This window comes from Molothrus aeneus, chromosome 14 (assembly GCF_037042795.1).
Source record: "Molothrus aeneus isolate 106 chromosome 14, BPBGC_Maene_1.0, whole genome shotgun sequence".
NCBI classification, from domain to species: Eukaryota; Metazoa; Chordata; class Aves; order Passeriformes; family Icteridae; genus Molothrus; species Molothrus aeneus.
In genome coordinates, this window is record NC_089659.1 from 4,585,368 (window position 1) to 4,594,807 (window position 9,440).

Genomic DNA, 9,440 nt, shown 5'->3' on the forward strand with positions numbered 1-9,440 from the left:
GCCGCCTCAGCTTCGGGCTCTGCCTTGTGCTGCGGGGGTCCGGCCGGGACAGCTCAGGGGACGCGGAGCAACGCCGGGAGCAAGCTTGCCATGCAGGTTCCGGGGCCGGCCGAGCCAGCCCCGCGGGCTGAATATCCGCTGCGTTTTTGCAGGGGGCGGCCGCACGGCGGCGCTGTCACGGCCACGGCTGAGCGGCCCCGAACCCTGGATAACTACCGCGTTATGCAGGCGCTGTGCGGGCGCCGTGCTGCGATGTGCGGGTGGGGTGGCGGCTGAGGGGCCCCGAACCCTGGATAGCTGCGGGTTTATGTAGGCGGCGGGCGGGCTTCGTGCGGCTATGCGCGGGCGGGGCGGGCTGCGGTAGCGGGCGGGGCGGACCGGGCGGGGCGGCGGCACCACCACCATGTCGGAGGCGGCGGTGGCGGACACCCGGCGCCTCAACGCGAAGCCGCAGGACCTCACGGACGCGTACGGGCCGCCCAGCAACTTCCTCGAGATCGACATCTTCAACCCGCAGACCGTGGGCATGGGCCGCGCCAGATACACCAGCTACGAGCTCCGCATGCGGGTGCGGCCCCGGTCGGGCCTGCGGGGCTGGGCTGCCCGGTGCGCGGGTGTGCGGCCCGGGGAGGGGCGGCAGCGCTCGGGACGCGGTGGCCGAGGGACGGCGGCCGCGTAGGGCCGGAGCGCTGCCGCTGTGGAGCAGCGGGGGGCGGAGGAGGCGAAGCCCCGGGCTGGGGCGAGCCTGCGGGGCTCAAGGTCAGAGCTGATGGGCTCGCCCGGCATCCAGCGGGGGCTGCTGCGCACACGGACAGCGAGGTGCTGCCTCAGCAGCTGCAGAGCCCCGCTGGGTGGCTGCTGAGGAGGGCATGGCTGCACGTAGCTGCTTATCTCGGGCAGGGGAGGAGAGCTGGGTGGCAGTAACGTGGGGCTGCTCACACTGCGTGCTGGCTGCTTTACCAAGAGCCCGTGGCCTAGGTAGGAGTGTGCATAGGAGGCTGAGCAGAGTTCTCTTCGTTGGCCCTTAAACGAGCTGAACTGGGGACCCCTTCACAGCTCTGCATCTGATAGGTGGGAAAAGTAAAACTGAGCTTCCCCTAAAACAAGATCCCTTTAGCATGTGTTGTGGTTCTGGTTTAACTTTTGCTTATAGCGTGATTTAACTGGTCAGTCTCCTCTGCCTTTCAGAAGAATTGGTGTTTGCTTTTTTCTGCTCTGGTGCTTGGCTCCCATCAGCCTGCAGGTGGCAATGGGAACCTCTTAGTCCCACTGAAACCAGCAGAGATGCTCTGAAAGCAGCTGGGTTTATTTCACAGACCTCATAAGAACACAGTTAATTGTGTTGCAGTAATATCTAAGTGCTGTCCATCAGAAGGTTTTGTTACCTCAGTTCCTGGAATGATTCAGACTGTGTTGATGGGGTAAAGTTAATGCAGCTGTCATTTGTTGGACTCCAGTGGCAGGGGAGAAAGGTGAGGAAGTGCTGCACCGTTCTCCAGTGACACAAGGTGGGCATGAAAAGCCTGTTAGGGTAGGTGCTCTGTTTTAGGAGAAGACTGTTGATAAGGTCTAGCCTGGAACAGTTGCTGGGGCAAGATTCCCTCAGTTAGTTCTTCCATGGAGATGCCAGTGTCAGGTCAAATGTTCTTTTGCTCTGCAGGCTGCTGCAAAACTCTCTTGTAGATCACTTCAAAATGGACTAAACTTGGGGGGAAAATGATAATTCTCCTGACAATCATATTGTCAGCACTGGTTCCAGTGTGTGCCCCTGGGAAGGGGGCATGTTCCAGAAATAGTCACTCAAGGGAGAGGGAATGGCTGGCACTGAGTAGACTGGCTTGCTTGGATCTGAAGGATTTTGGTGTTTGTGCTGTCCTGAATAAGGAAGTTGAGTGTTCCCATCATGCATCCTTAGGAGGTTTAATTTTCTCACTGCATCTTCAGTTGCATGTGTGGCTTCCAGAGCAACCTGCAAATAAACTGCTTTGCTTCATTACAGACAAACCTCCCCATCTTCAAATTGAAGGAGTCGTGTGTGAGGAGACGATACAGCGACTTTGAGTGGCTGAAGAATGAGCTGGAACGAGACAGTAAGGTGAGGTCTGGCTCAGACCTCCCTATTCCTTAAGCCAGAACGTGGGAACAGTTGCAGCAACAATCTTGAGATTCCCAGAAGTGGTGGTGCATGTTGCACCCCAGATACTTAAATCTAGGGGTTAAACTGAGATTCCCTTACTCTAGTTTGGTGCAAGGAAAAATCCCAACCAGATATTCTCAAGAGGTCACAAATGCACAAAAGTTTACTGGCAAAAATAAGGAATTTTGGCAAAAGAATTGATACATTTATTATAACATTACTTTTATGTAACAATAAATTACTATTAACTTAGCATAATGTTACCCTGCTTAACATAGAAACCTTTAAAACCTTAAGTTGCTATGTTACCCAGAAAAGTTCCATGAAAAGACGATTAGAAGGAAAAGAGAGAGAAAGACAGAAAAGGTACAGGAAAACACACACAGCTACCAACTTCTAGGGTTCCAGCATGGATGAGATGAAAACTCCGGGAAAATGCAGGGGCCAGACAAGTCCCTCGTGGGAGCTTTTAAGCCCCAGGGCTTTCGTGGCCGCCTCCCAAGGTGGAGCTTCTGGCCACTCAGGGGCTGGGTTAGCACCACCCACAGTGTGATTGATGAACAGCTCTGCCCGGCCTGGGATGTTGGCTCTGGGCTGAGGGGTGGAGCCCTTCACGAGCCCTGATCTGCCCCTCCCACCAAACGTACCCACAGGCATTTGCCAAGCATCCCAAAATGATTTGAGACGTGAAACTTAGCCAGTCTCTGATAGCGGGCAACTTCTGCTCTGTCCATGCGATGGCACTGGAGATGAGCTTCAAACAGCAAAGGATGTCTGCTGGCAGGTGGCTGTTGTGCTCATGGGGTGATTCTGTGCTTTCAGATTGTAGTGCCACCGCTGCCTGGAAAAGCTTTGAAACGACAGCTTCCCTTCCGAGGAGATGAAGGCATCTTTGAGGAGTCCTTCATCGAGGAGCGGAGACAGGGCCTAGAACAGTTTATTAACAAGTAAGTTGGATGTCCAAGCTTTGCTGTGTGCTGCCTTTTTAGCTCTTGCCGTGGGCTGACTGTGAGAGAGTCTTGAGTCTTGACCTGCTTCTGGCAGGTGCCAGTGCTGGAGGGTGGTGCCTGCAGCCATGTAATGAAACTGGAACTGGAGCAAGTCCTGCCCTGAGTGGGGGCTGTGCTTTGTGCTCTCTCCCGAGAGCGTAGTGAGTATTAGCAGAACAGCTGTGCTACAGGGACCCACCAGCATGGTACTGTTGGTTCAGGGCACGGCCTGGAAGGGAACAGCCTGTGCTCAAGCACCTCTTACTGGTCCTCTTGCAGAGCCATGCGTGACCTTGGGCTGAGCGTGGTGCAGGTGTGCTGAGCTGGCTGCCTGACTCCCTCCTGTGCACATCAGAGGTGTGGGGGTCTTGGAGGCAGCTGTGCTAACCTCCATATCTGATTTTCTTCCAGAATTGCTGGACACCCACTGGCACAGAATGAGCGCTGCTTACATATGTTCCTGCAAGAGGAGACTATTGATAGGAATTACGTCCCAGGGAAAGTGCGCCAGTAGGAGCACCTGGCACTGTCTTCCTCCATTCCACCCTCCCTCCTGCAAAAATGACATTTATTTTTACACTAAATCTGTCTTCTCTGAACCAGCTTTTCCTCTCTTGAACCTCCCAGTTTGTTCAGTATTTTCCTCTTTTGTAACTGGCAGCAGTTTGTTCTACTGGGCTGTGGTCGTGGCCTAAAGATGTGAAGATTTATGCAAGTGAGTGTGTTGTCCCATGTCTAGGGGCAGATGTGGCTAGGTGTGGAGCAGGAACTTGCTAATGGCATTCTGGTGTAGGAGCTGCCTCTCTCCCTGTACAGGAAGATAAGAGATGACCTTCACTCCCTTGTCTGTGCAGCCCCAAGCATCTCTGCTGGAGACTTTGAAGAATAGCAGTTGTCATGTTGGTCAGTGATTATATCAGGTATTAGAGTTTTAGTAAGGTTTATCCAAACCAGTGAGTAGGTGCCTGGGTGTGTCAGTCTGTCATCCACCCCATTCACCCTGCATGAAACCCCCATTCTTCACTGTCTGGAAGTGCTGAGACCCAACACCTTCTCAAACCCCGCTATCAGCCTCCTGAATTACAGACCTATTTGGTGTATTTGTGTCCCCTCCTTTCTAAGGTGCTGCTGGCAGCTCGAGGGGTTTCCATCCCATGTGCTCTCATGATGCTCTTTGTGGGCCATTTGGCATGTGGAAGATGGGATAGTCTGGGCTTTAGCCACATGTGCTGTGATGCATTGGCCCAGAGTTTAAGAAACACCACAGCCTGCTGTAGCATGGGCTGCTGGGCTGGTGTTGCCTGCAGCACCCTGCTCGGCTGAGCCTAGTGACCTTATCCTGGGCCCCAGCTGCTGCGAGGAGCAGACTGGCTGGTGAGGAGGAGTAAGAGAGAAGGCTGGTGGGAGCAGTTGTAGGATGCAGCTGTGATGGCTGCCACTGGAGGGGCCCAGAGTGAGGCCACCTCTCCAGAAAAGGACAGCAGAAAATGGGAGTCAGTCCTAGGTTAGACATTGCTTGCAAAGCAGGAGAAGTGGCAATGGCTCTTTGTGTCTTCTCCCCTGTTCTGCAGTGAGCTAGGCAGTCACTTGTGTGGAAGTGAGAATGTTCAGCTGGTCAGGGAAGTGTTCCAAGCTTGAGGGGACAATGAGGCTGTGACTTGCTGCAGCACAAGTGTCCTTTGGAGGCTCCCCCAGCTGCCACAGCTGTGATGAGTGAGGTTGGGCCTCAGCTCAGGGGCTCCTCAGGTCAAGGCTGGCTGGTTTAAAAGTGCTTGGTCACTTTGTTGTGGCACAGTTGAGCCTTTCTTGGAGCACAGGCCCAGAGTGGATGCCCTCCTGTTCCTGCCAGGCACGTTACCCGAGGCCTTCCCACCGTCCCCTCTGTTTTCTGGTGAGGAACCGGTACTGCTGGGCGAGAGGTGGCTCTTGGGGAGAAGTCGCTGAAAGCGCGAGGGAGCTGCTCCGGGGGCTGGCTCGGTCCGTGAAGGGCCGTGGGGCAGCGCGGAGCCCGGTGCCGGTGGAGGCGGCCGTGGCCTCGGAGGGGCTCGGTCCCTGCCTCCTGCTGCCGCCAGTCGCGCTCGGGGCGGCTCCTTCCCCTGCCCTGCGCGGGGCTGCCATCCATCCAGCTGTCTGCACCCTGTCCAGTGTAACGTCCCGGTGCCGTTCGCATTAAACCACTGTGAAGCCAATTGTCTGCCTGGTCCTGGGGGCTACCGGGACGGGGGAACCGCCCGGAGAGAGCGGTCACCGGCGAGGGGGTGGGAGAGCTGCCGGGATAGAGCGGGCAGCGGCGGGGCGGGGGAACGGCAGGGATGAGAGGGACACGGGCGGGGCGGGACAACGGCCGGAACAGAGCGGGCACGGGCGGGGCCGGCACAGCGCGGAGGCGGGCGGGGCTCCCCGGTTCTCCCCGGCGGTTCCGAGGCGCGATGTGGCTGCCGGAGCCGCAGCCCGGCCCCGGCTCGCCGGACTGCCCTGACCTGCTGCAGCACGTCCCGGCGCTGCGCTCGCCGGCCACCCCGCTGTACCTCAGCTTCTTCGAGGAGGAGTGTCGCACCATCGCCGCCCGCCTGCGCCTCGGGGCGGCCGCGGAGCCCTCGCCGGACCCGGGGGAGCTCAGCGGGCTGCAGCCCAAGCCCCCCGGACCCGCCACCTCCACGCCGCTGCCCTTACCGAGCCACGGGCGGCTCCCAAACTCGAGCGCGGGCGATTGCGAGGCCGCTGCTGCCCCTGGCCCGGCGCCAGTTCCGACCCCGGGGGAGCTCGGGTGCCTCCCGCAGCCCGCGGCCGGCGGCGCCCTCCCCGCTCGCACGCCCGCTGTGTCCCGGCGGGCGCGGCGCGGCCCCGGGCAGCCCTCCGGCGGCGGCCCCGGCACCCCTGCCCGCTCCCCGGGTCGCGGCCGCGCCAGGCTCGCTCTGCCCCGCGCACGGGCCTCGCTGGGGCTGCAGCTCCCCGCGGCCGGCACAGGGCGCGGCGCCTGGGAAACGCGGCTCCTGCGGCCCCCAGGTAAGCGGGGTCACGGCGGGGAGCCCCGGCACGGCACCGCCCGCCCGGCCCTGCAGAACCCCCTCTCTCCCCCAGGGACCAGGCTGAAGCTGACGTCGCCTGCCAGGTCCAGGCTTCAACGTGCCGGTGGGGCTTCGCAGCAGGCACAGCCTTCCAGCCTTCCCAAACTCGCCCCCCGGGCCAGAGGGGTGAAAAGTAATTCTGCACCTGCCAGTTGCCTCGCGCGAAGCAGGGAAGCACGTAGGTTACGGTGCTGCACCTAGAAGGGAGAAGGGGAAGGGCTTGGGCTGCAGCCCAAAAAGGGGACAGGGCATGGGGAGTGGGGAGTCCATGGGAGCGGTACAGGTAGGAGCCTAGGAAATAGTCTCGTACCCCGAGGTGTGTGTTAACTGCCACCAGTGTGGGCTGGCAGCCTGTTGAGTTTGAAGCCTTCACCCCGTGGTGTTGTGGGGTCACAGGATACTGGTGCCTGTGCTCCTAGGGCAGGCAGCCTGGCTGAGCCCCGGCCTGCCTGAAGAAGGTGTAATGGAGCTGCTTGGGAATAGCGGCCTCTGTGTTTACTGTTCACTACAGCTGCTGCCAAGGTTGGGAGTTGTAAACAGCCCTCCTCAAAGCTTTCTACAGGAATTCCTACTGTGGCTTCCCGCTCCTCACTGAGGCCTCCAGAAAAAGTGATTTCGTCCAAGCGTTTTTGCCTCAATAATGGTGAGTCTTGGCAGAAGCCTCAGAGGCTGCAGAGTCATGGGAGAGGGGCACTGCTGCCATGGGAAGAACATCCAGGTCTTGGCTGCAGGGTCAAAGCTCATCCTGGGGAATGGACTGGGGGGGTACTGCATATGCTTGGGCTCACAGGAGGGGAGGTAAAGTGCAGAGCAAGCAAGGCTGGGTGAAGTACTTTCCCTCTTTTGCTGGAGAGGCATCCAGCAAAGAATCCAAACAAATCTGGTGCTTGAGGCTCATTCATAGGAGAGGGAGTGGCCGTGGTCAGTCTCTTAGCAGGGGTTGATGCTCTTTATTTTCCTTTCTTGGGTCTCACTTCAGAATCAACTACAGAGGAGCTGGTGTGCAATAGGACCCGAGAGCTGCAGGAAAATGATGGGAGCAAAGAAAGGCTGGTTGCAGCAAGTATCGTCTTGGGAGCAGGTGAGCAGTATGGAGGTGTAGATTCTTGCCTTGTGTTGGGGGGAGTGTGGAGAAACATGGGCAGCTGCTTGTTGGGCAGTGCTGCTCCCCAGATAGGCCCTGTGACCAGGTGTGGCCCTGGCTGAGGGTGCTCCAGACTGTGCTGCAGGCAGGGGGTGCTGCCTGCCCAGGAACTGCAGCTGGGCAGCCCGCAGTGCTGAGCCCTGCAGAGGGAAGGGAGGCGAGGAGGCTCTCCCCACTCTGCTGCGACAGCCCTGTCCCACCCTGCCCAGGCAGCTGCCTGCCCTCACTGGGAGAGCAGACTCCCAGCAGGAGCCCAGAGCCTCTGGGAGCCAGGCCATGCAGGAGCACTTTATCCCAGCAGCAGCTGTTGGGCTGGAGGTGCTGGGACACTTCTGGCTCTCTTGGACAGGTTCTGTCTTTCCCTGATCTGGAGCAGCTCTGTGGCCAGGTTGAAGAGGGGCTGAGGATGGCAGGTTTCTAGTGCTGATATCTCTCTTCACAGGTAGAAATGACCAGACATGGGAGTGTGTGGAGTCCTCTTTGTCCAGTGAGTTGGCCCCTGGCCTGACTTCAGGGTGTGAAGATGCAGTCCCTGCTGAGCAGGTAAGAGCCAGCTGTGTCCTGTCACCATGGAGCACTGTTCAGTCTCTGGCTTGGACCAGCTATGCCAGAGATAGGAGATGATGAGACCTGGACCTGCCAATTTCTGGCTGACACTTGAGCTGTTTCAGCCTTTCTCTGGGGTTTACACAAGTCCATGGGCATTTTTTGCCTGGCTTTACCAGCTCTCTGTGCTCAGGGGACTGCAGGCTTCTGTCCAGCTAGATTTTCTAAGGGCCTTTTGAAACACGCAAACTTCATGTGGCTTGTGTTGTCACTTTTATATGTCTTGACATGTAGGACATGGCCCCAGGATGGGCTGTGCAGAGCCTGCAAGATGAATCTCCAAGTTGGGAAATCTCCTACCTGCAAAATAAGTTTGTGCATTTTCCAGCAGTTTTAGGGCTCTTCACTCTGTGGCTGCAGCCAAAGGCATTCTTGTTTCCCATGGGTGCTGGCAGATGCTCCCTACAGCAGCTCCTTTGCCAGGCACTGCTCCTGTGATGGATGTGCCCTGGCAGTGGTCCCCAGGGGGCTGAGCTTGGGGTGTTGGATGGGCTGCAGTGCTCCTCCAGAGGATGGGCTGTGCTGTGGCTGTGTTGTGGGGGGGCTGCAACTCCCTGCATCACACTTGCACCCTGCTCTTGCCAGTCTGCAGGTGATCAGCTGTCCCAGGAACTGGAGCGTGTGAAGAAAGAGCTGGAACAAGTGAAGGGCGAGCTTGGTATGTGGAGCTGGCTGTTCTGAGGATTGCAGGACACCTGTAGTGCAGGTGACATCCCCTGTGCTTGTACCTGGAGCCCAGGGCCTGCAGCTCTGTGGGAGTGGGGCTGGATTCATGTTTAGGGGGTAGAGCAGGATCTCAGTGCTGCCCTAGAGAGTCTGGGTGTGAGGTATTTAGGATAGGCTGAGCACACACCTTCTTGCCTCCTGTCTGCAGCTGACAAGACTGCCCAGTGTGAAGCCTATCAGCAGACAATCTCCTCCTTGCAGGCTCAGCTCAGAGCAGCAGGTATGTTCCCTCACTGTGGTGAGCTCTCTCTTCTGGGCAGGCTGCAGGGATGCTCCAGTGGTCCCTTGAGGGCTGTGAGGTGGGAGGGATACAGCTCATGGCCTTTCCCAGGGGTCAGGTGCTGAGTGCCAGAAGCATTACTGCTTTGATGTTGCTTCCCAGGAATCTGTCAGAAAGATGAAGCAGTGTTGGACAGTGGTGACCTGGGGAGAGACTGACAGCTGGGACATGGGGACAGACAACAGCCATTATCCAGCTGTGCGAGCCCCTGGGCCAGTGATATATGTGGAGCTCTTGAATTAATTTTTTAACTCCTTGTATGTAAAATAAAGGTGTCTTTTGCAGTGGTGCTTGCTGTCTGCTTGGGTAGAGGCAGTGCCCTGGGCGAACAGGGCAGGTCTGTGCTTGGCTACAGCTGGTTTTGCTTAGCCAGAGATTTAAGGTCTGTTACAAGGAGGAGCTGGGTGCTGGTGGATGGAGGTACAGTGTGGCTCTGGGGAAGCATTTCTGGACAAAATTGATGCTTCCAGGTGGGATGCTTGGATGTGTG

General features: G+C 57.8%; 2 protein-coding genes across 2 annotated transcripts; both read left to right on the top strand.

Annotated features, from left to right (window-relative positions):
• Positions 1–377: 377 nt before the first annotated feature.
• Positions 378–5,315, top strand: SNX12 (sorting nexin 12). The gene is made up of 4 exons (XM_066559578.1): positions 378–568; positions 2,000–2,095; positions 2,960–3,084; positions 3,538–5,315. The coding sequence occupies exons 1-4, from the start codon at positions 404–406 to the stop codon at positions 3,638–3,640; spliced, it is 489 nt and encodes a 162-aa protein (XP_066415675.1). The 5' UTR covers positions 378–403; the 3' UTR covers positions 3,641–5,315.
• Positions 5,316–5,555: 240 nt separating this feature from the next.
• On the top strand, positions 5,556–9,234 carry LOC136562781 (adenomatous polyposis coli protein 2-like). Its single transcript, XM_066559788.1, has 8 exons — positions 5,556–6,132; positions 6,208–6,372; positions 6,706–6,837; positions 7,174–7,275; positions 7,781–7,881; positions 8,530–8,602; positions 8,819–8,890; positions 9,053–9,234. The coding sequence occupies exons 1-8, from the start codon at positions 5,556–5,558 to the stop codon at positions 9,106–9,108; spliced, it is 1,278 nt and encodes a 425-aa protein (XP_066415885.1). The 3' UTR covers positions 9,109–9,234.
• Positions 9,235–9,440: the final 206 nt, after the last annotated feature.